Source organism: Nyctereutes procyonoides, unplaced genomic scaffold (assembly GCF_905146905.1).
Source record: "Nyctereutes procyonoides isolate TBG_1078 unplaced genomic scaffold, NYPRO_anot_genome, whole genome shotgun sequence".
Taxonomy (NCBI): domain Eukaryota; kingdom Metazoa; phylum Chordata; class Mammalia; order Carnivora; family Canidae; genus Nyctereutes; species Nyctereutes procyonoides.
This window is the reverse complement of record NW_026575020.1, coordinates 38,946,844-38,972,814: the sequence shown is the minus strand read 5'-3', so window position 1 is coordinate 38,972,814 and position 25,971 is coordinate 38,946,844. Positions and strand designations below refer to the sequence as shown.

Genomic DNA, 25,971 nt, shown 5'->3' with positions numbered 1-25,971 from the left:
AATATTTCTTCTCCTTGCCTAGTTAGGCATGGTGTTTGGTTTGCTTTAGAAGCAGTAACCAGCTTTGAGAGATCTGGTGGACCTACAGCCAGTGGAATTTAATTACTGCAGAAGGAGGTGGAATTTAACTTGCTCTTTTTCACTGCTTGTCCTTTTAAAAGTACTAAAAGTCATTTACATAAGGTGTTACCTCTTTTATTTGCTTTCTGGTGCACTGCTACTCGAGCTGCCCAGACCCAGTGCTCTCTATATTCTCCTTGTCTCCTCTAGTCACATCAAGAGGCAGTCAGCAGCAGAATAATAATTCCATTTCCCCTCCTTTTCTCCCAAAGTGCCCAGCAAGAATTATGGTCATTGTTAGTGTTTAGCTTTGAGTAAGTGCCCACATGACCTGTGGGATTAAACACAACAAAGGCGCCTGCCAGTCCTCCCAGAAAGGGCGTGTACCACATTTCTGGCCATTTATGCTGGACCTGTGTGCCCCAAACCTGCCAGTCTCATCTGCATTTTGTTGGGTGCCTACTGTATGCCAGGGACTGCTCCAGGCCCTTGCTTTATGTGATTCCCTTAGATCTCATGATGGCTCTCTTGACTGTCAGTATCATGACCTCTTGCTTACTCAAAGTCACTAGCCAGTAAGCCGTAGAGCCTGGACCTGAATGCCATCCCTTTGCCTCCATTTCAAGAACACTTTCCTCCGTGTGTTTGCAAAGCTTTGCCTACTGAACAGTCCACACTCTGTTGTGCTATATAGAGGCTGTGGATTTGGAGGTCTACACCTCCACAAAGGAATACTGTAAGGGACAGAAGTGAAAAGTGGTATTAGATTCAGGTGTATCTGATTTACTCTCAGAGAAGCTACTGGTATCTGTTCAGAAGTCAGGCAGCTTGTTGAGAGAGTTAAGAATGGGTTTGAGTCAAAGTTACCTCTCCGAGCAGGGACAGGCCTGCATTAACTACATGAGCCCAGTGTTCAGAGCCAACCTGAGAAGAGCAGGGGTCAGAGATGACTTGAATTCTTGATCTGAGGAAAGGGTCAGGTAAGGTCAGGGTTCCTTTAGCCAGTTCAGTATATGGAGCTTAGCTTAGGATATTTGTCCCAAGATTCTGGTTCTCTTTGAGACTGTATCATTTACTTTAAATGGTCAGTTTGAATTTTCTGCTTTCTTTTTCCTATTTGGAACTAGGACCAGTCCACCATGCCTGAAGTCAAAGACCTTTCAGAAGCTTTGCCAGAGACGTCGATGGATCCCATCACGGGAGTGGGGGTGGTGGCTTCTCGGAACCGAGCCCCAACAGGCTATGATGTAGTAAGTCAAGATCCTTGATTCAACCAGTATTTATCTCCTGTGTTCAAGACCCCCTGAGCCTTGTACATAAATGTGCTCCTTTCCTCTAGGAACTTAAACAGGGAGGGGAAGCATCACCAGTGGGAGGGGGTGGAGAGTGTCCTGGTTTGGGAGTCAGAGGACCTGAGTCCACTTGGGCTGTTTCCTGGCCTTGGCAGAGTCACTTGGCCTCTGTGATGGCCATTTTCACCTTCTATAAAACTAAAGGGTTGGCTCCCTTGATTTCTTTTTTTTTTATTTAATTTTTAAAAAAGATTTTACTTATTTATTCATGAGAGACAGAGAGAGGTGCAGAGACGTAGGCAGAGGGAGAAGCAGGCTCCCTGTGGTGAGCCTGTGGTGATCCCAGGACCTTGGGATCACTCCCTGAGTCAAAGGCAGATACTCAACTGCTGAGCCACCCAGGCGCTCCTGGCTCCCTTGATTCTAAACTCACTTCTAGTTATGAAATTTCATGAAAAGGATCCAGGAGTCTGAAAGATCCTTGTCATAGGTTGTCCTGGATGTGTAAGTGTCATCAGCATATTGCCATACATTCTTATAGCTCTTTACAGTTTACAGAGCAGTTTCCTACCTGTGAACTCATTTGGCTCTCACAGTTCCCTGGAACTCTAGAAGGGCAAGTGTCTTTAGCTCCTCCTGGAACGTGAGAAGGGCAAGTATCTTATCCTCTCCATTTTGCTGATTAAGAGAATCCAAGCTCTGGCAAGTGAAGTGACAGAGTCCCAGTCCTGGGAAGTAGTGAATCAGGAGCAGACCCCCTTCCAAGTCCAGTGCCCTGACTGATCATACCACGACAGGTTAAGTTTAACAGAGAACTTGCTCTGCTTTTCAGCATGTGTCTCTAGTGGTGTTCAGTAGTACTGATGGCTGGCATTGGTTATTTTGTTGTTTCCGTAGATAAATTATGATTTGGATCGGGCTTAAAAAGTGCAGAATAACATTAGGAAGGTTTGATTACCAGTGACTATGGTCTGAGATTCTAAGGTGGTCTTATTTTCACTTTCCTCATTTTGTTTAAGACAGCATTTTATTCCATTTATTGAAAATGTGCACCAAGAATGCATAAGAATAAAAGAATACAAATCTCATTAGCCAGCACTGAAAACCTGCTGCTGTGATTAGATTAACATCTAATGTCCTGGGTGGGGGGGATATGACACCTGGTCCAGAAGAAGCCCTAAGGCATGGTTTCTCAATCTTGACACTAGTGACATTTTGGACTAGACAATCAGGTAATTCTGTGTTGGGGGGCTATCCATTGCCACATATATAGGGTGCTTAGTAGCATCCCCTTCTACCTACTAGATGCCAGTAGCATCAACTGCACTTGTAACAACCAAAAATATGTCCAGGCATTGCCAGATGTCCTTAGGTGGAGGGAACAGAGGGGCAAAAGCAAATCCTTTCGAGAATACTGTAGTATATATTGAGTCAGCCAGCGCTGGGTCCTGTGCAGAGAAGGAGAAGCCTGTTAAAATCCTTCACATCACTTTCCCAACTGTTTGAAAGCTTATAAACATTTTAAAAGTGAAAGGACAAGGGAATCTTTTTTTTGACAAAGATTTGAGTCTTACCTGCTGTCTGACTTCAAAGTGCTGTTTGAATGTATAACTTGCTGTAAAATAGAATCATTAGATATGGCTTTGTGCCATAAAACTCTTGGGGAAGCTAATAAAAATGTTCCTGATTTGAGAAACCAAAGTGTCTTTTGATGAATTAGATATGAAGCAGCAAGTCATGAATCAGGGCAGGGGCTCAATGCTCGTGATCTCTGGGAGGACTGGCTCTGGGATTGCTCTCCTGGGAGGGCTCATGTGGGGGGCTCACACCCAGGGCATGGGTCTCCACATCTTCTTTCTGTTCTCTTTTGTTGATCTGTGTCTTTAACATTCTGCTTGTACCTTTGGGGTCATCTTGAAAGCTTGGCTAGTGGGTTGCAGATGGCCTTTGATAGTCTGGTTTTCTGAAAGTCTTGGTAAGTCTGACAGGAGCAGAATCTATCCCTATCATTTTCTCGTAACATCTAGCTCAGGGCAGAAGAGCGCAGCGTCAAATGAGTAAAATTAATAAGCACATTTCATGATTATGCTCTACCACGCATTATAGTGAAAGGTGAGCGGGGCAAGAGGCTCCGAGGGTCAGCCCGGCAATTACCCAGCCTCTGCACGCAGAGATGGAGAGTGTCCGAGCTCCCTCTGAAAGCCCTTTCAGGGGAGAGGGGTGCGAGACGTCTCTTGATACTGACCACTGGATTGTTCTCAGATAGGATCTGGTTCCCTAGAGGTCTGACCCTGAGTTCCAGGGGTAGGCTGGGAGGTCAGGGCGAAGAGAGGCACTTCTCATTCCTTTTATCCGGGGTTTCATAGAACGTCAACCTCCAAACCGAAATGCAAGGCGTTTTATAGTGGCGGGCTTCTGAGATGCTTAGACTGAACTGCAGTGGCGAGGAACCTGCTGTGGATTGTGGCGAGGCCCCCTCTGCCTGTCACATCTGCTGCAGGATTAATCCCTCCTGTGTACAGAGTATGTTCAGTACTGTGACCATACAGCCCCAAGAGTTTAGCATGGATGGACTGCTAACCCGGGGTAGCATGACCACAGGCCTTGTTGCTTGCTTGAAGTCAAAGATGCCACATGTGTGTTTATAAAAATTTAATTTTATAGCTTCTCTTGTCTCCAGTTCAGGGGAAGCTTCTTAGGTTGAGGGACTGGGGATTATTTGCTAAACTTCTCAATTTATTGTCTCATTGTCTGCAATCCTCTGTGAAATATAGCCTGCCCTTTCTGTTCCACTGCCATACTCTCAGATCTTAGAGTGACTGGTGATGATCCTTCCTTTTGTCAGAGGGCGAGCAGTCGCCTGTGTCCTTGTGACGTCACAGCACCTGCATGCTGACTCTTTGTAGATGCCTGGCATTTGCTGAAGGTAGTGCATGCTGTTTTATCATATGTGGACGGTCAGTTTTCAGTGAATCATAATGCCATAGAAGCACTTTATGCTAAAACTCTTCTGTGCAGAATTAATCTTTGATTTCCAAGTCACTCTGAGATAACAGCAACATCTGAGGGCATCGGGCTGGCCATAGCTGACGACCACCGTGGGTGTATTTCTATGTATTTGGTGAAATACGTTCTAATACATTCTAACTTTTACATTCTTTTGCCTTTCTAACAAGTGTTTGCAACTCAGACTAAAGCCTTGATGCTGTATTTATAACATGACTCTCCCCCCAAATGGAAGTAGATCCCTTTGATGTAATGCTTTTTGGTAATATATTTTCATATGATAATATGCTGTTTGGGCAAGAACTAACAAAAAGTCAACAATACAGAGAAAAAAGAATCAAATGCTCTATAGAGTTTTAACTTAAATTGTTTATTTATCCAGCCCCTTTTGTGAGTAAATAGTATGTGCCAGCTAGATCCTGGGGATTAAGTGGTGAGTGGAAACATCCAGGGTCCTTCCTTCACAAAGCTTACAGTCCAGAGGGAGAGGATGAGAATTATATGATCACACAAAGAAATGTAAAATAAAATTGTGGTTAAGTGCTTGGACAGGAAATCCTAACACACTGTTTATCTGTCAGATCCAGCTTTCCAGACCTGTCCACCTTTCTTGCTAAATTCCAGGTTATGACAACATAAACTCACTCCAACTTACCTCTAGAAATTCCTCCCTTTCTTCTCTACCCTCAGACCTGCCAAGTGTCTATCCTGCTGCATTTTCTGCACCTCTCCCAATGCACCACGTCAAGTGTGCTCAGGGTTCTTTGCCTCTGGCTTTCTCCCCTGCTACTGTACTGGGCCATTTTTGTTGGTGACATCTATGAGGTTGCCCTAGGCTGGGTGCAGCTCCCTGCTAACCTGGCAGTGGTTGCTCCCACCTTTCTGGCTTGAGTGGGGATCGACATTCCCTGCTACTCCCTTCTTCTGGGACCTGCCATGGTTTCCCATAGAACACCTGAGACAGGAATCACTTTTAATGAGATTATTCGGGAGTCCTGAGGATGAGGGGAATGAGAGAATAAAACTCAGAGAATATGACAGTATGCTATTGAGGCCCCATGTCCTTTGACCTCCTACTTGCCTAGACTCCGCCTTCATTCTGCCTATCCCAGAACAGTGTTTAGAGTTGAATCCTGGCCTCAGAGAGAGCAGGAGACTTTTTTTCCCCCTCTCTTCAGTCTAAGACCTCTTCCATTCTCTTCCAGAAAAACCTCACCCTCTACACAGGAGTCTTTATGGCACAGTCACCCCAGAGCGACAAATTATCCCTTAGCTCAGTGACTATTTTCAGATGTCCAGGTGGGGGAATTTTCAAGCATTTTTAGACCTCACTATTCTGGAAGACCCCATACCCCAAATTTGTGCTGCAGTGGGTCTGGGGCAGGGCCTGAGAAGTTCATTCTAACCAGTCCCAGGTGATGTTGATGCTACTGGTCCAGGGGCCACACTTTGAGAACCACTGGTCTAATCAAGTCACTCTTAAATAATCTCTACATGTGGCCGCAGGTCTACCTCAGGGAGGACTGTGCTAGCTTTTTCTGCTATTTTCAGCCTCTCCTGATTTAGACTTTAGAAAGTCTCTGAGGATGTGTATATCTATGAGTTTTTAAAAATATATATATTTTAAAAATATAAATGGAATGGTACTATTCACACTCTCCTAACTTTTAAGATATAACACATTGAGGACATAGATAGCTCTATTATTAATTCATTCATCTCTTTCATTGAGTACACGTGATTTCAATGTATTTTCCGGTCTCACTTCCTTCTACCCACTTCTTCCCTGGCCTTGCGGAACTTCTCACTTTCTCATACTCAGAATAAGCAGAAACTTTGTACCATTGTCCTCCTGAGTCTGCTTTTTTCCAGAATGCCAGAATTCCTGTATCTCGCACCCAACCCCACTCTTTGGGTAAAATTTTACCTCTCCTTTAAAACCCCATTGGAGTAGCTCCTTGGAGTGACACTTTTTCCTGACATTACTCATTCTTTGACTTATTCATGCCTTGGTTTCACAAATATTTGTCAACCAGCTGCTTATTGTGTGAGGCCTTGGGAATCCAAGGTCTGGGAAGGTTGGGTTCCATCAGGTGGAAGGTTGGAGGTAAGGTTGGAGTTGAGGTCAGAGGTGAGGCTGGGAGAGTGGATGAGGTTGGATCACAGCACAAAGGAGTTTCTGTTATTCTGAGGATGGTGGGGGTGGTCAGAGGACTTCAGAAAGAAGAGATTCTTAGTTCTGTGTTTTTAGAAGTTCACGTGGTATATGCAGTAAGGAGAATAATTGGAAGATGCAAGTACTGGAGTTGGGGAGTGGGTTTGGAGGCTCCCTGTGCGACCGCCGGGTGTGAGAGTAGTGGCCTGACCAGTAAATGTGGAAACAGAAAGTACATGGATCTGAGGGACATGGGCATCCAAGTACATACTCTTCCACAGGAAAACACAGATTGAGTGTTGGGAGGTGGGCACAGAGGTGAGGAAAGGAAGGGCCCCAATGACACAGGTGTCTTATTGGACAGCTGGTGGATGCCCATGCTCTCTAGCTGAAAGGAATGCAGACAGCCGGGTGGGTTGTGGCTGGAGAAGGGCGACTGGCTCGGTTTGGGGCACCCTGAAGTGCTTGTGTGATGTCCAGGTGGAGATGTTGGGTGACCTAGAGCTGAGGGTCCCGAGAGAAGTCTGGGTGTCATCAGCACCCGGCAGAGCCCCTGGTATAACTGAGGCATTCCTGGGAGGTGGTCCTGTCACAGCAGAGTCCCTGTCGGAGGTCCCTGGAGTGTCTTGAGTACTGGGTGTAGAGGGAACCTAAAGCAGGGACCAGGGCTGAGCATCCAGAGAAGTGGGTGAAAATTAGTAAGAAACTGAAGGAAAATGAGTCTTTCTAGAAGGGGTGGTTGTTAACTTTCATGGTTGCCTAAAGGTTAAGTAAAATGAAACTGGAAGGTTTCTGTTGAGTTAATCCCAAGGAGGTGGTCATGGACTTGGTAGTGGGCTCAGAAGCAAGACAGGTGTGGCATTGGAGAGCCCACCTGAAGTGGGAGGGGACCGTGCATGAGGGGAGGGAGAGGAGGTGGCAACTGGAGGGTGACATGGGGTCAAAAGTCTTTTTTCCTTTGTTTCAACATGGGAGAGTGTTGAACACACTTACCTGCCGATGGGAAGGAACCAGGGTAATGGAGGTTTGAGGATATGTGAGAGGAGGGGCCATCTGAGGAAGCAAGGTCCACAAGGGGCCGAGGACTTGGCATCCAGGACTCACCAGAGAAGAGCCTGGAAGGGGTGCTTGCGTGGCTCCTGCTCCCTCCTGGCCCCACGTGCTGGGAAGCCGGCAGCCTGGGTCACGGGGCTATGACCAGGGAGTGGGCCCTGTGGGCAGACACTGGCCAGTCATGCCTTAAGTCTGCACTTCCTGTCTCCTTTCTCTTAACACTGCTGCTTATTTCTGAAACTAATTAGACAATAAAACCTTTCTTAAAAACTATTGGACCTGAATAATTTACATATTCTCTAAATGTGTTTGGGATTTTCTAAATAATTGGACATTTCAAATGCTTGAACTATCAAACGTGAGGGGCACTGGGGGGACTACGAGAGACCAGCTCCCCTCTGGGCTAGTGGGCTGCATCTTGGGTACACAGAGGGGAAAGTTGAAAGTCCCAAGCCTGCAGATGAGGTCCTATGTAGCAAAACAGTGGAAAAAGAATAATCTGCTAAATGCTGGAGCAGGTTTCATCGAGCTGGTGTCTTTAGACAGCGCTAGAAATTATTAAAAAGTCACAGAAGTATGTGAAGATGGTAACAATATCTTATTAAAAACATTTGGTGGAGGACGTGGAAGACTTCACCGTGTGTCCGATCTGGTCCCAACTGTCAGGTGGCCCTCTGGAAAGCTGAAGTGCTCCTCATGGCCAGAGGACAGCGAGAGCCCCTCCCCACGCTCTGCCTCCAAGGAGCAAAAGCAGAAGCCAGGGGCCGTGGCTTCTTCCTGCTGCCTCCAGTCCCCTCCCCACAGCTTCGCTGTCCAGAGCAGAAACCACCTCAGGCAGAGACCCACCCCAAGTTTGTTTATTTTCATACCCAGAGCTTGTTTTGGAAAAAAAAAGCACCAGGTGTTCCTCCTTTTTGTTTTGTTAGAAAATACATTAAACTGAAAATTACTGAAAACAGGGACGGTGGTTTTGTGACCAGCCCTCAGGCCTGCGTTTCCTGTGGCCTGGATTAGCAAGCTTGGGGTGGCACTGGCTTCTCCCCACAGGTCTGCCTGTGCCCGCAGAGCCTAGGCCTCAGACATCCAGGAGGTGTATGAGAGGCATGTGTGGCCTGCTGTGAGGACAAGTGTACCAGAAAGACTGGCTTCAATTGCCCCTTCTAGGCTTCTGTCCTGCCAACTCTGCATTTAGCTTTTGACCCAAAGACTTTCTTGTCAGGAATGACTTGCTCCATGGTTGGTTCATCTGGAAAGCGGAGAGGACTTGAGACACAATGCAGTGCTCTGGGGTTCTGGTGCTTCCTCCTGTTTGCTAAACTTCCTGTCTACCCTTAGAAAGGCTTCTGACAAAGCAGCCCCAATGAGTTGGGTTCAAGGGACTTGCTTTAATTTTGCTCTTTTTCAGTTCAACTTTTTATCTGGAGATCACTGTAGATTCATATGCAGTTATAAGAAGTAATATGGAAAGATCTTGTTTTGACTCATGTTCTCTCAGTGGTAATTTCTTGCAGATTCTAATACATCACAATCAGGATATTAACACTGATACAGTCAAGATACAGAACATTTCTGTTTTAAACTGTCCCTGGGATTTTATTTTTATTCAGATAAGATGAGGCCAACAGATCAGGAGATAAGTGCCATTGAAAAGGTAGTTTGTTACACTCCCAGCTCCCAGGAGGAGGGACATGCTGCCATGCCATGCAGGGCCACACACAGAAATATCAGCATTGGGCAGGAGGCAGAGGGAATGAGGGGGAAGCCTGGCAGGGAACCTTTGTTGTGGTTTCTGTGGGAAAGGCAAGACAGGTCAGGTGACCAGACTTAGGACAGTCTAGTTGAAATAATTTCAGCAGGCACTGGGCTCTAAGGGGTAGTCTAGTGGTCAGATACCTGGCCCTCAGGTGATTTAGGGTAGGGAAGACAGTAGAAGGAGCCTGCTAAAAGGAGGTGGGTGGGGATATAGACTCAGGATTGGTTGTTTTGCAAATAAACACTGCTTGTAGGCAAGCTGTTTACTATCTCTAGGAGTTAACTAACCTCTTTAACCACGGACAAACACTAATTTGTTCTTTAGTTCTATAATTTTGTCATTTCAGGAATGTTATATAAATGGAATCATACAGCATGTAACCTTTTGGGATTGGGCTTTTTTGCTGTTCTGTTTTTCAAAAACTCAGCGTAGGGCAGCCCTGGTGGTGCAGTGGTTTGGCGCTGCCTGCAGCCTGGGGTGTGATCCTGGAGACCCAGGATCGAGTCCCACGTGGGGCTCCCTGCATGGAGCCTACTTCTCCCTCTGCCTGTGTCTCTGCCTCTCTCTCTCTCTGTGTGTCTATGAATAAATAAATAAAATCTTAAAAAAAAAAAAACAAAAACAAAAACTCAGCGTAATTCTCTGGAGTTTTATCTATTGTGTATTTTATTGCCAAATAGTATTAACTGGTATGGCTATACCACAGTTTGCTTAACTGTTTACCCATTGAAAGACATCCTGGTTGTTTTCAATTTGGAGCTATTTTGAATAAAGCTGCTGTAAATACTTGTGTACACGTTTACGTGTGAACATGTTTTCATCCCTCCGGGGATGAAATGTCCAGGAGTGCGGCTGTTGGTCACATAGTAGCTACATGTTTAGTTTTTTAAGGAAATGCCAAATTCTTTTCCTGTGTGGCTGTAACATTTTACATTTCTACTGGTAATATAGATAGGATCCAATTTCTCTACATTCTTTCCAGTATTTATTATTGTCACTGTTTTGTTGTTGTTGTTTTAGCCATTCTGATAGGTGTGTGGTGACAAGTTGTTTGGTTTTAATTTGTATTACTCTAGCAGCTAATGAAGTCAGATACACGTTTCCTGCTTGTATTTGCTATCTCTGTGTCTCCACTGAAATACCACCTTACCTCTTATTTGTTTTCTAATTGGGTTGTTTGGGTTTTTTGGTTTTTTTTTTTACTGTTTAAAGTATCCTTGTATACTGAAGGTGGGAGTCTTTTGTTGATTATGTGGTTTGAAAATATTTTCTTCTGGTCTATATTTGTCTTTTTATTGTATCAGGGTCTTATATGAGCAAAAGTTTTAAATTTTGACAAAGTCCAGCTTCTCAATTTTTCCATTTTTTGGCATCATGTCTAGGAACTCTTAGCTTAGCCCTAGATCCTGAAGATTTTCTCCTTTTTTTTTTCTACAAGATTTATAGTTTTGCATTTAACATTTAAGTCTGTGGTACAGTTTGACTTTTGTACAGGGTGTGGACTTAGTTCTCTCTTTTTTATACTATAGATGAACAACTATTCCAGTACCATTTGTTGGAAAGGTAACCTTTTCTTTTGAATTGCTTTTAAGCCTTTAGAAAAAAATCAATTGGGCATATTGGTGTGGCTCTTTCTTAGGTTCCATTTTGTGTGTCTAGCCTTCTGCCAATACCACACAGTATTGATTACTGCAGCTCTGTAATAAGTCTTGAAATTGAGTAGAAAGATTCCACCCACTTTTTTCTTCTTTTTATAAACTGTTTTAGCTATTCAAGTCCTTTGTCTTTCCATATAAATTTTAGAATAATCTTGTCCATAGCTATAAAAAATAGCATGCTGGAATTTAGATAGGAACTAACATTTAAAAGGGATTCTGACCCAAGTCCAGTGTGGGGGGTGATTTCCTCACACTGGCAACAAGCAATTCTCAGACACCAGCTCTAGAAGTACTATAGTTAAACAATTCTGTCACTGTCTACCTGGAAATAGCATCAGATCCCACAGGTTAAAGTCTCAGTCCCACAAGACTATCCTCTCCCCACCTCAGATGACAATCACAAGGCTGGGTTGTTGCCTGTGCTTCTGACCTACCAGTTATAGATCAGAGGTTCCAACCACCTCTTCCTTGGGTTCAATCAATTTGCTAGAGTGGGTCACAGAGCTCACAGAAACATTTTACATACTAAATCACTGGTTTATTATAAAAGGATATAACCCAGAAGTAGCCAGATGGAAGAGATGCATAGACCAAGGTGTGGGGAAAGGTCGTCGGGCTTTTACCATTCTCCCCACATCTCCATGTACTTGTCAACTTAGAAGCTCTCCAAACCCCATCCTTTTGGGATTTTGTGGAGGCACAATTGATTAAATCATAGGCAGTTGCTGATTGATTCAAACTCCACCACCTCTTCCCTTCCCAGAATACAAGGAGTGGAACTAAAAGTTCCAGTGCTTTATTCATGGTTGGTTCCCCTAGAGGCCCCCATCCTTAGGTGCTTTTCAGAAGTCACCTCATTAACATAAACCCAGTTGTGATGGAAAGGAGCTTGTTATGGACAATAAGACACCTCTTTGACCTTTATGGCTCTGAAACAGTTTCAGGAACTGAGGGCAAGAGACCAAATATTATAACAAAGGATGTTTCCATTACTCTTATTGCTCAGGAAATTCCAAGGACCTTGGGCGGGAGCTGTGAGCCAGGAACCATGGGTGAAAACCAAATATATATTTCTTATTATAAATCACAGTGTCACAATATTAAATCTGTATATCAACTTGAGAAGAATTCACATCTTTACTGTGTTGAGTTTCCCAATTCATGAGCATAATATTCTCTCCATTTTATTTAGTATTTTGATTATTTTCACCAGCATTCTGTATGTTTTGCAGACAAGCTCCATACATGTTTTGGTATAATTAAACCTAACTGCTTCATTTTTTGAGTAATAGTAAATGAAATTGTAATTATAATTTTGATGTCTGTGTGTTCATTGCTATTATATAGAAATGCAATTGATTTTTGTGTGTTTATTGTTGCTGAACTCACTTTTGTATGTTTATCTTTGCTGAACTTTGAGACCTTGCTGAACTCACTTAGTGTATGTTCCTTGGGATGTTCTGTGTAGACTATCACATCATCCTTTCTTCCTTTCTGACCTGTGTATGCCTTTTATTTCCTTTTCATGCCTTATTTCAATGGCTAGAACTTCTAGTGATGTGTCGTATAAAAGTGGTAAGAGTGGAGATCCTTGCCTTATTCCTAATCATAGGGAGAAAGCATTCAGTCTTTCACCATTAAGTATAATATTAGCTGTAGGTTTCTTTGTAGATGATCTCTATCAAGTTGAAGAAGTTCCTTTCTATTCCTGTTTTTCTGAGAACTTTTGTAGTGAATGGGTGTTGAATACTGTCAGATGTCTTCTCTGCATTGATTGATGTTATCATGTGGTTTTTTTCTTTAGTTTATTAATGTGTGTACTACATTGATTGATTTTTTTTTTTTTTTTTTTTAGTAATGAACCAGCCTTGCAAACTTAAATAGATTCTACTTGGTTGTAACGTATAATTCTTTTTATTTATTGACGAATTCTCTTTGTTAATATTTTGTTAAGAATTTTATATTTGTATCTGTGAGAGATATTGATCTGTAGTTTTCTTTTTGAAACCATTTTTATCTGGTTTGTTAATACTAGATTCATAAAATTAATTGGAAAGTGTTTGCTCCTCTTCTGTTTTCTGGAAGGAATTGTGTAGAATTGTTATTAATAAAATATTAGGTAGGATTTTAATGTTAGATAGAATTCTTTAGTCTCTAATGAGATAGACTGGACCTGGACATTTACTTTTTTGGGAGTTTTAAAATGATGAATTCAATATCCTTACTAGCTATAGGGCTGTTCAAATAATTCATTTCAAATTGGGTAAGTTGTAGTAGTTTGCATTTTTGAGGAATTGACCCATTTCACCTAAGTTGTCAAATTAGTGGAATTATTCATAGCACTCCATTATTACCCTTTTGATGTCTGTAGAGTCTGTAATAGTATTCTCCACTTCTGATATTTTGTGTCCTCTTCTTACCTTTGTTAGTTTTCCTCGAGGTTTACCAATTTTATGAATCTTTTAAAAAACCCAGCTCTTTGTTTCATTGACTTTTTTCTATTTTTCTCTTTTAAATTTCATTGATTTTTGTTTTTATCGTCATTATTTCCTTTGTTTACTTTGGGGTTATTTTGCTCTTTTTCTAGATTCCAGAGGAAGGAACTTAGATTGTTGATTTGAGACTTTTCTTCATTTCTGATGTATGCATTTAGTGCCATGAATTTCCCCCTTGATGTTTTAGCTATGTCCCACAAATTTTCGTATTTTTGAAACTTTTCATTCTGTTCATTGTATTTTTTCATTTCCCTTTAAACTTATTTAAATCCATAACCCATGGATTATTTAGAATTGTGTTGTTTAGTTTACAAGCATTTAGTGATTTTCCTGTAATTGATTTCTATTTTGATTTGACTGTGTTGGAGAACACATCTATATGATTTCAATTATTTTAGATTTTTTTGAGATTTGTTTTTATAGCCCATGAAATGGTCTATTTGGGCATATATTCCATGGTCACTCAAAAAGACTCTGTACTTTGCTGTTACTGAGAGAAATTTCTTTTAAATATTATTTATCCTCATGGCTGAGAGTGTTGTTGTATTCTGCTGTGTGCTTGCTGATTTTCTGGTATTCTATCAATTTTTGAGATGGGGATGAAAGTCCTGGCTCCCTACTTGGCCTTCCCTGATATCATCTTGGCAGAGTTATTAGGATGCCCCATTATAGCCTGGTGAGGGTGGAAGTCTAGGCTCCCTACTTTGGCTTTGCTGGTCGGAGGGGAGGGGGCAGAGTATTTTATATGGTGTTTGTCTAGAATCGATCTATTAATGTCTAAAAGTCTCTATCTTGCTAGGATGCCCTTTTGGCTGGAGAAAGCAGCCTTTTGTTGGGGCTTTCTTTGGTCTATGTCTGTTGCTGTTTCTGCGTAGCTGGCTTCTTTAGCTCCAAGACTGGCATGTAGGGCAAAAAGAAATCCACAGAATTTACCACCACCATGGTATTCTTTGGGTCCTAAGGTCCATAGCTGTCTGCCTTCTTCTGTCATCTTTCAGGGATCACTTATTTTTGTTACATATAATGTCCAGGGTTTTTAGTTGTACTTAGCAGGAGGGATAGGGAAAAGTATATCCACCCTATATTCCTGGAAGTGGAAGTCCTGGCTTGCTTTAATTTTATGTTAATTCAGGGTTAGCCACAAAATCTGTTTGTTTCTATGCCTTTAGAAAGATTTTTCTAAAACGTTTATGTCTCAGCCTTATTATATTTATAGGCAAGAAATATGTTACTACATGCTTGTAAAATACTTGCCAGTTACTCCTTAATGTTTTCAAGACTCAAAATGCTTCAGGGCCACCTTTCTCAATTTTTGTGGTCCATACTTACAGTATTTAGAGACTGTTTGCATGAAGGATGGTACGTATTTGGAAGAGAAGATGTAGCTGGAGTTGAGAATTGTGGGCGGTGAGTTATATTATTGAAAGACTGAGGATCACTGGAACAGAAGAAAGTCCATGAAATGTCTCCAAATAGGGGAGGTGAGAGTAGAAGGCTCTATTATGTTTCCTGAAATAGGCAAACATCCAGGGGTTCTAGCATCCAGTTATATTAATTAGTTAGTTATTTGTAAAGTGTTGCTTAGTTTTAATAGCAGGTAAATTGTTAATAGTTTGGTCTCTACCCTTCCAATCCCTTTTCTGTGAATTTGCAAATATAGTTGATCTTTGAACAACATGGGTGTGAACTGTGCACATCCATGAATATGTGGATTTTTCAGTGTACTGCAGTATACTAAAAGTATTTTCTCTTCCTTAATGATTTTTTTTAAATTTTTATTTATTTATGATAGTCACACAGAGAGAGAGAGAGAGAGAGGCAGAGACACAGGCTGAGGGAGAAGCAGGCTCCATGCACCAGGAGCCCGACGTGGGATTCGATCCCGGGTCTCCAGGATTGCGCCCTGGGCCAAAGGCAGGCGCCAAACCGCTGCGCCGCCCAGGGATCCCCCCTTAATGATTTTCTTAATAACATTTTCTTTTCTCTAGCTTACTTTATTGCAGGAACACAGTATATGATACATACAACATATAAAATATGTGTTAATCAACCGGTGATGTTATCAGTAAGGTTTCCAGTTAATAGCAGACTATTGGTAGTTAAGGGTTTTGGGAAGAGTTGAAAATTATATTGGATTTTCCACTGCACAGAGGGGTATGTTGGTGCTCCTAACCCCCACAGTGCTCAAGGATCAACTCTTTATAAAGAGAGAGGGTGTATTGCTTAGTGGTTCAAATCTTGGTTCTGGGGGTGCCTAGGTGGCTCAGTCAGTTAAGCATCTGCCTTCAGCTGAGGTCATTATCCCAGGGTCCTGGGATACAGTCCCACATCAGGGTGTCTGCTCAGCAGGGAGACTGCTTCTCCCTCTGCCTCTCCCCGCTCTCCCCCTGCTTGTGCTTTCTCTCTCTTTCAAATAAATAAAATCTTTAAAAAAAAAAATCTTGGTTCTGCCACTTATTAGCTGTATGACCTTGGTCAAGGTACTTTATCTCTCAGTGCCTCAGTTTCCTTGACTCTAAAGTGTGGATAAATCACTTTCCTCATAAAAATTGTGTGTGGGGGGGATTAAGTGAGCTAATGTTCATAAAGTGATTAAAATAGTAACTTTGCATTATTCTAAGCTATGTAGCTGTTAGTATATTAATATTTATACATAAGCTCTATATACATAATATTCCTTGGCTTTTCTCTTTTCTTTAACAGTATTTGTAGGAAATCATTCCATGTCCTAACCTATATTATATATCAAGCTCATTCTTTTTCATTGCTCTTTTTCTACTGTATAGTAATTTATTTGTAGCCAGTGCCCTGCAGATGAAAATTTATTATTTTTTTTGTTTTGTTCTTTGAAAAGCAAAGCTGTGATAAGTACATACATGCCTGGGTGTGGACTGATGAATCAAAGGATATGTACATTTTAAATTTTAGTAGTTAACTGCCAATAGCTTTTCAAAAATGTTTTACCAATTTTTGTATACTCCCAGTGAATGACATATAGAAGTTTTATTTATCCTCTTCCTTACTGTCACTCTTATGTCTTCTTATTTTTATTTTCCCAAACTAGGAGCTCACCATGTGACTGTATGTGCTGTTATTTATATTTAGGTTAAGCATCTTTCCTGTTGATTGGCCACTTCTTTTTTTCCTATTAATTTCCTGTTTTCATAGTTGACTCATGTAGTTGGCTTATTCTTGTTGATTTGTAGGAGTCCCTCGTTGATTCTGTTTATCAATTCTTTGCCTATTACATATGTTGCAGGTATTTTTCTCTCAGACCATCATTGTCTTTTAGGTTTGTTCACAGTATCAAATTTAGTTGTTTGTTCATGTGGTCCATTTTTGGTTTTTATATAAACACATATCAGATTTTCAACACATGTCAGGTTTTCTTGTCTTAATGCTTTAAGAGATTTGTCTAGATGCTAAAACTCGTAGGTGAAAGTTTTATGAGAAACAGTACCTTTAAGTAGTCTCAAAGCATGGTTCACAAAATATTTATTAATTACAAAAGAACAAAAGTGAGGAAGCCAAGCAGATATCATCTCAAGCAGGTGATCCAAGTTAACATTACCAGTAATGAGACAAACAGAACTCATGTGCCTCTTGATATGATACACTGTGAAAGACATAGCATATAAATAAATATGGGAATGTATATATGTTACATACATATATGTGAGAGAGATTGAGGAAGAGAGAGAAGAAACAAATGTGAAATGTTAACATTTTAGGGAATCTGGGTGAAGGTTATATAGGAATTGCTTGTATTATGTTTGTAACATTCCTAAATCTTAAATTATTTCAAAACCTGGGTGGTTTAGTCAGCTGTCTGCCTTCAGCTCAGGTCATGATCATGGGGTCATGATCCACATGTCCTTGGCTCAGCCTGGAGTCTGCTTCTCCTCCTGCCCCTCCTCCCGGTTTGTGTTCTGTCTCACATGCTCACTGTCTCTCTCTCTCAAATAAATAAAATCTTTAAAAAGAATAAAATAAGTTATTTCAAAACAAAGATAAAAAAATTAAAGAGCCACAAAAAAGCCTGCCTACCCCAGGATTATAGAAGTAGTATCCTATATTTTTGGCCAAAACTTCATGTTATTTTGTTCGTTGGGCGTTTTGAGCATCCAGATTCTTGTTTTGGATTATAGTACAACATGGACTGTAAACGTGTAACCACTTTCTGAGCACCATCTTCTACCTATCGGTTTGATGCACTGCTCTCGTCATAAACCAGACTCCTGCATATATACAGGTTTGTGCTCTAGACTGGTCGAAGGCTCTTTTCCTATCCCAAATGATAGGGGAATTGAACAGCTTCTTTTCCCTTAGGGATAGGGCTCTCATGCAGAGTGGGGGACATGAAGCAAACAAACATAAGCCCCGTTGCTGCCGCCCTTCTGGCTCCTACTGACTCCCAACCAGCCCTCTGAGATGGGGGGCGTGGGAGAGGAGAAGGGAGAGAGCTGATCCTAAGGATCTGCAAGGAATGCTGGGTAGGCCTTGCCTTCAGGGCTGGGATGCGAGGCCCCTGTGCATTGCCAGCAGATACAACAACAGCTATGTGACAGCAGGCCCAGGCCCAGGGGTATTAAAAACCCTCCAATTAGGTCAGATTGTACCACTAACATCAAATCATGCCCTTAACATTCAACCTTAGCTTCTGTGAGTAAATCTAAAATTACTGTATTATGACCATGGTGCAGCATCTCACTGTTAATGTAAGGCCTCAGGCATCAGCTGATTTAGGAAGCAGTCTAGTGACCAGAGGTAGAAATCTTATTGCAGGGTGGCATTTGTTTGAGCCCCAAAGACAGGAATTTTCCAGGCTATTTCCAGGTTCTGTTCCTTACCATTTGTCTATTTAACCTACTCTTCCAAAACAACGTACTGTTTCTATTTTGGAATCTTTATAGTATGTGTGGTTTTTTCGAAGTTAGTAATTCTTTGATTTTCTAAAAACTGAGGTGAATAAAATCACTGAGTTTCACAAGTGAACAATTAAGTGACATTCAGTACACTCACAAAGTTGTGCAGCCATTACCTCACTCTAGTTCCAGAACATTTCCATGACCCCAAAAGGAAACCCAGCTCTCATCAAGAAGTTGCTGGCTGTTCTCCCCAGCCCCTGCCAACCACCAGTCTGGGTTCTGTTTCTGTGGATTTACCTGTTCTGGATATTTTGTATAAATAGAATCATCTACTCTACGACCTTTTTTGTTTGGCTTCTTTCACTCAGCATGATGTTTTCAAGATTTCACAGCATGCTTTGATATCTGATAGATCCTTTTCCTTCCTTTGTGTTCTTTTTTCAAAAAAGTTTTGGTTGTTACCACATCTTATCTTTTCTAAAGAACTTGAAAATCACCTTGTCAAATTCCACAAAATACTACGTTTTGATTCTCAGTACAATTGCACTGAGTTATTAATAAGCTGATTTGAGGGGAATCACCATGTTTACAATATTGAGTTTTCCCATCTAGGAACATGGTATGCATTTCTATGTATTTAGGTCTTATTTTATGTCCTAATGTGAAGTTTTAAGTGTTCTTTATACTTAAAGTTCTTTATACTTAAAATGTTCTTGTCATTTCCCCATGTGCCTTTTTGTTTATTGTGCATAGGTTCCTTTTTTATATAGCTTTATTGAGGCACACTTGACCTATAATATACTACATATATGTGAAGTATTCAGTTTGATGAGTCTTGACATGTAAATGTCTACACCTGTGAAACCACCACAGTCAACATGATGAGTGTGTCCATTACCCCCAGAAATTTTCTCGTGCCCTTTAGTAACATATCCCTCACCATCCCAGCCCCATTCCTAGAAAGCCATTGGTCTACTTTTATTTTTCTTTTTTAAGATTTTATTTCCTCATTTATTTGAGAGAGAGAGAGAGAGAGAGAGCACAGGTGGGAGGGGCAGAGGACAAGGGAGAGAATCTCAAGCAGACTCCAAGCTGAGTGTGGAGCCTGATTCAGGGCTTGATCCCAGGACCCTGAGATCATGACCTGAGCCCAAACCAAGAGTCAGATGTTTAACTGGCTAAACCACGCAGGCACCCCACCACTGGTCTACTTTCTCTCACTATAGACTAGGTTGTGGGTTTGTTTTTTTTTTTTTAATTTTACATAAATCTTTTTTTTTTTTTTTTTTTGGTCTGGCTTTGTTTTCTCAGAATTTTTTGTCTGGCTTTCTTTTCTCAGAATAATTATTTCAAGATTAATCCATACTGTTGACTGTAACAAGAGAATTTGTGTGATTGTTTAATGAGTAGTAATGTATTCAACCTCATTGAATACTTCTAGTTAATTTACTTGATGATTATTTGGTTTGTTTCCAGTTTGGGCTGTTAATAATAAAGCTGCTATGAATGTTTGATACAAGTCTTTGTGTGAACATATGCTTTCATTTCTCTTGGGTAAACATGTAGGAGTGGACACCGGATTGAATGGTAGATATACGTTTAAGTGTTTACATCAATCATTGCATATTCCTACCAGCAGGACCTTAGAGTTCTAGTTGTTCTGTACCTTTGTCAGTACTTGATTTGCTCAGTCTTTTGAATTTTAGCCATTCCAGTAGGTGTGCAGGGGCATTTGATTATAGTTTTAACTTGGATTTCTCTGGTAACTAATATTTTTGAGTATCTTATCTTGTGCTTTTTTGTTGTTGTTGTTACCATATCTTACCATATCTTCATTGGTGAAGTGTCTGTTCAGGTTTTTTGCCCATTTTTTTTAAAGATTTTATTGATTTATTTGAGAGAGAGAGAGAGAGAGAGAGAGAGAGGCAGAGACACAGGCAGAGGGAGAAGCAGGCTCCATGCAGGGGGCCGGACATGGGACTCGATCCTGGCTCTCCAGGATCAGACCCTGGGCTGAAGGCAGCGCTAAACTGCTGAGCCACCTGGGCTGCCCTTTTGCCCATTTTTAGTGGGTTGTTTGTCTTACTACTCAGTTTGAAGAGGTTTTTTTTAGATTTATTTATTTATTTATTTATTTATTTATTTATTTATTTATTTTTATTTATTTATTTATTCATGAGAGAGACACACAGAGAAAAAGAGGCACAGACACAGGCAGAAGCAGGCTCCATGCAGGGAGCCCGATGTGGGACCTGATCCTGGGTCTCCAGGATCACACCCTGGGCTGAAGGCGGCACTAAATCGCTGAGCTGATTTATTAATGCTGCCCAGATTTATTTACTTTAGAAAGAGAGAGAGAGCTGGGGGAGGGTCAGGGAAAGAGGTAGAGAGAGTCTGATGCAGACTCTGTGCTGAGTGCAAAGCTTGATGTGGGCCCTGATCTCAAAACCCTTGGTTTCATGACTGAAACCAAGAGTTGAACACTTAACAGACTGTGTGCCAACCAGGTACCCCTAAAGAGTTCTTTGTATATTTTATATACAAGTCCTCTGTTGGATATATGTTTTACAAATATTTTCTCCCAGTTTGTAGCTTGCCTTTTGTTATCTTAACAGTATATTTGAAAAGGTAATGTCTGATGAAGTCAAGCTTCTTAATTTTTTCATTTATAGCTGGTGCTTTTGATGTAACATTTAAGAAATCTTTGCCAAACTAAAGGTCAAGATTTTTCTCTATACTCTCTTCTGGTAATTTTATATTTTTAGCTCTTACATTTAGATCAAACTTATTTGAGATTAATTTTTATATATGGTATGATGTAAGGATCAAGGATCACCTTTACATATAGCTGTCAAATTATTCTAACATCTTTTCTTTAAAAGATTATCCTTTCTTCATTGAATTGCTTTGGCTCCTTTGTCAAATATCAAATGATCATATATGTATAGGTATTTTGCTAGACTCTGTATTCTATTCCATTGATCTTTATATCTGTCTGCATGCTAAAACTGCACCCTTTGATTACCTTAGCTTTATATTAATTCTTAAAATACATCAATTCTCTAACTGTATTCTTTTCCAGCTATTTTAAGTTATTCTGGATCCTTTGAATTTTAATGTAAATTTTAGAACCAGCAGATCAGTTTCTGTAGAAAAGGCCTGGTAGGATTTTTGATTGGAATTGTATTAAATGTATGGACCCATTTGCATAAAATGAACATCTTAACAATATTGAACCTTCAGATTTATTAAGCTAATAAATCTCTTCATTTATTTAAGTCTTCTTTAGTTTCTCAGTCCTTTTTAGTTTTCAGTGTACAAGTCATACAGATCTTTTGCCAAATTTATCCTTTAATAATTTCATACTTTTGATGCTATTGTAAATGGCATTTATTTTCATTTTAATTCCACTTTAGTTAATAGAAATAAAATTGATTTTTGTATATCAACCTGGTATTCTGCAACTTTGATTAGTTCTGGTAGGTTTTTGAATATTCCTCACGACCTTTCTACATAAACAGTCATGTTGTCTATGAAGAAAAACAATTTTACTTCCTCCTGTCCAATCAGTATGTCTTTTTATTTGCTTATTTATTTCTGCCTTACTGAACTGGCCAGAATTTCCAGTACACAACTGAACTGACATGGTGAAGGCAGACATGGTCACCTCCTTCCGGATCTCAGGAGAGTAGCATTGAGCGTCTCATCACTCAACTATAGTGTTAGCTGTTGACTTTTTGTAGGTACTGTATTGTAGGCTTAGGAAGTAGCCCTCCAGAAAGTTGTTACCATACATGGATGTTGAATTTTATCAAATGCTGTATCTATATATGTTGAGATGATCATATCATTTTTCCCTTTTTAAATCTTTTAATGTGATGAAATATACTGATTGATTTTTGGATGTTAAACCAAACTTGCATTTTTTGGAATAAACCTCACATGGACATAATATGTTGTCCTTTTAATATATTGTTAGATTCAATTTCCTGAATTGTGTTAGAACATGAGAAATATTGGTTGGTCTATAGTTTTCTTTTCTTAGAATATCTTTGTCTGGTTTTGGTATTAGGGTAATGCTAGTGTCGTATAATAAGTTAAGAAATGTTCCTTCCTCATATATTTTCTGGAATATTTAATGTAGGATTGGTATTATTTCTTCTTTGAGTGTTTATAGAATTTACCAGTGAAGCTATCTGAGCTTGGTCAGGAGAAGGTTTTATAAGCTTAAGTTTTTAAATAGATATTACTGCTATGTAAGTTATCTATTCTTGAATGAGCTTTGGTAATTTATGTGAAGAAATTTTTCCATTTAACTTAGATTTCCCAGTGCCTAGCCATAAAATTGTTCAAGATCCAGCTTTTGGTTTTATTGATTTTCTCTATTATTTTTCTTCTTATTGTTTTCTTTATTATTTTCTTTCTTATGCTTACTTTGGATTTAATGTTCAATTTTTTTAAGGTGAAAGTTATAGTCATTGATTTGAGACCTTTCATCATTTCTAATATAAGAATTTTAGTGCTATGAATTTCCCTCTAAATTATCCATTAGCTGCATCCCTCAAATTTTGATATGTTGTATTAAGTTTTAATTCTGTTCACGATACTGTCTAATTTACCTTTTGGTTTCTTTTTTGAACCATAGGTTATTTAGATATGTGTCACCTGGCTTCCATGTGTTTGTGAATTTTCTAGCTATATTTCTGTTATCTTACTTAATTCTAAGTTATTAGAGAACAAACTCATTTTTTTGGCCTGGAACAGGAGTTGGCAAACTTTTTCTGTAAGTTTCATGGACCAAATATGGTCTCTATTATATATTGATTTTTTTTTTTAGCCCTTAAAATTGTAGAACCATTTGTAATTCATAGACTGTACACAAATAGGCTACTGGCTGGATTTGGCTTGTGGGCTGTAGCTCATCAACCCCAGTCAGTACTACAGTCTTGGTAAATGTTCCATGTTTACTTGAGAAGAATGTATATTCTGCTGTTGTTGCAGTTAGAAATTTTGGGGAATTATTCATATAGTTCTTCTTTACCTCTCCCTTTTCTGGGAGCTCTAATTACACATATATTGGACTACTTGGTATTGTCCCAAAGCTCTATAAGCTGGACAAACACATGGAAGGGTATAACAAAAATAAGATCAGAAATTAGAAGTAAAAGGAGGGAGAGAATTGTTGAGAATTGATTCTTTATAAAACGCATAATAAATAAACTTATGGCAAATATAGTGGTAAACAGAAATAAAAATAAGCGGAATTTAGATTGAGAAAAGGAAAGCAAGAGTATAAAGAGATTTGAAAATTATAAGAGAATATGGTGCATAGATGTTATATGCAGCTTTATGTGACTAAAATTGAAAATCTCGATGAAGTAGATCATTTCTGCTGTGATTTAAGAAGAAATCCTATAAAAAGTGTGTGTTGAAGGAAGAAATAAGAAAAGTCATTAGAGAATTATTTCTAACAAAAGTACTAGGCCCAGTTGTTTAAGGTAGCATTCCCTAAAATTGTCAAGAAACAAGTAATTCCAACATCCTGAAAACTATCTTAAAGCTATAAAATAGCAAGGGAACCTTTTCAGGTTGTTTTATAGAGCTAATTTAATTGATAGCTGATACTGCTTTTGTGCATGGTACTGTTTTTTTTCCTATCATTTTATTTAAATGATTATTAGGTTTGGTTTGCATATTTTGTAAAGGAAAACTAGCTTTTAAAAAATACATTTATCTATGTCCAACAACCTCATTGAATTCTTTTGTTTCTGATTTCCTCTTCTGTCCCTTGGCCGTTCCCGTACCCTTTAGGACCATGGTTTAAACAGATGACAAGTTTGTAGTTTATGCAGTAAAAAGTTGCAAGATTGCAAATTCCACTGTGTGTGTGGAGCGGAGCAGTGAGGGGGGCAGACTTTAAGGAGGGATTGGCCTGCAGACTAAGCAGATACCTACTAAGTGCATCTCCTCTGTCCTTTGCTAAGGCCTATCAAATTGTCTCTCACAAGTCTCCCTAGCTCGATTCTAACCTCCAGTCTTCCCTATGTGATTGCCAATAGAAGCTTTTTAAAAGATCAGTTTACTTTCCTGCTCAGAATTGTTCTCGGATCCCTGGGTGGCTCAGCGTTTTGGCACCTGCCTTTGGCCCAGGGCACGATCCTGGATGAGTCCCACTAGACGGGCTCCCTCCCGGCATGGAGCCTGCTTCTCTCTCCTCCTGTGTCTCTGCCTCTCTCTCTCTATCATAAATAAATAAAATAAATAAATCTTTAAACAAATAAAAATAATAATAATAAAAAAGAATTGTTCTCCAGCAATCTGTGTCTAGATTCAGAGGCAAATTCATTGTTTTACTTAAATACCCAGGAACTAGTGCAGGGTAGGTGTTCATCCAATGGATGGACTTCACTGGAATCTAAGACCTTTTTTGATTTGTCCCTTCGTTACCTTTCCAGTGCTCCTGTTATCCCCTACAGCTCTGTGTAGCTCTTCAGATGGGCTGTTCCCATTCTCACCTGTGTGCTCTTGGGTGTGCATGGCATTCCTTTTCTAGGGGAATTATGTTCCGGCTCTTTGTGTTTTGGTAGCGCCTTTACTTTCCTCTCTTGCAGCTCCTACCACTCTAATTGCACTGGTCTACTACCACCCCAACCCTGGTCTGGCCCCTGGAGGCTGTAGAATGATATCTTTCATGTGGCTGTACCCAAGAACCCCCTATACAGTGCCTGAGTGTATACATACCCCATCAGGCGTGCAAAGAATAGTTACTGAATTGAATTAGCTGGCTCCTTTGTTCTGCCTTTCTGTGCTGCGATATTGGATGCCAACATCCAGCTACGTTATGTTTGTGTTAAACATGAATTGAAATGCAATTACAGCTGGCAGTGTGGTTTGAGAGCCGAGTAACAGAGTAAATAAGAAAGGTGACTTAGTCACAAGTGCCAGTTCATCTCCTCTGCTTTCCTGCCTCCTGTCACGGAGTATGACACACGAGTGGTGTGAGTTCAAGTGTCCTCCCCTATGCCCCATTGCTTTAACTCTCCCCATCCTCCTGGTCTTGTCTGGTCTCTTCCAAAGGCCCCTTGGAAGGCACCAGACTGTCCAGAAGCCCAGGGCCAGGCCTTGCAGTTAGAGGTGGTTGGCTCCAGCAGGAGGCTGTCCTGCCAGCTCCCGGTGGTCTCTGCTGAGAGCCAGGGTAGGGGAGCCTGGGCTAGTGTACAGGCCAGCCTCCTCCCTCAAGGTCTAGGGAAGCCATGCGGAGCCCAGGGTTGCTAGTGTGTGCTGTTTTCTTTACCATATCCTGCGAGAGCCCTAGCTAAAGCAAAAACAGTGCCATTTATCAAAGACCTTGCCTGCTTATCTTAGACCTATTTTGTTTTTTGTGGCTTTATTGAATTGTACTCAGAAATTGTGTCTTGTAGGGATGCCTGGGTGCCTCAGCGGTTAAACGCCTGCCTTCAGCCCACAGGGCATGATCCTGGAGTCCCAGGATCGAGTCCCACATCAGGCTCCCTGCATGGAGCCTGCTTCTCTCTCTGCCTGTGTCTCTGCCTCTCTCTCTGTGTCTCTCATAAATAAATAAATAAAATCTTAAAAAAAGAAATTGTGTCTTGTAACTGGACCTTCCTTGA

The 25,971-nt window shown here is 40.5% G+C and overlaps 1 protein-coding gene across 3 annotated transcripts in view; it reads left to right on the top strand.

Annotated features, from left to right (window-relative positions):
- Positions 1-25,971, top strand: part of MVB12B (multivesicular body subunit 12B) — a 186,355-nt gene that overhangs the window by 11,695 nt on the left and 148,689 nt on the right. For all 3 annotated transcript variants that reach the window (XM_055325016.1, XM_055325034.1, XM_055325025.1), the window contains exon 2: positions 1,188-1,310. In XM_055325016.1, coding sequence (XP_055180991.1) covers positions 1,188-1,310 — 123 coding nt within the window. The remainder of the gene's footprint in view (positions 1-1,187; positions 1,311-25,971) is intronic.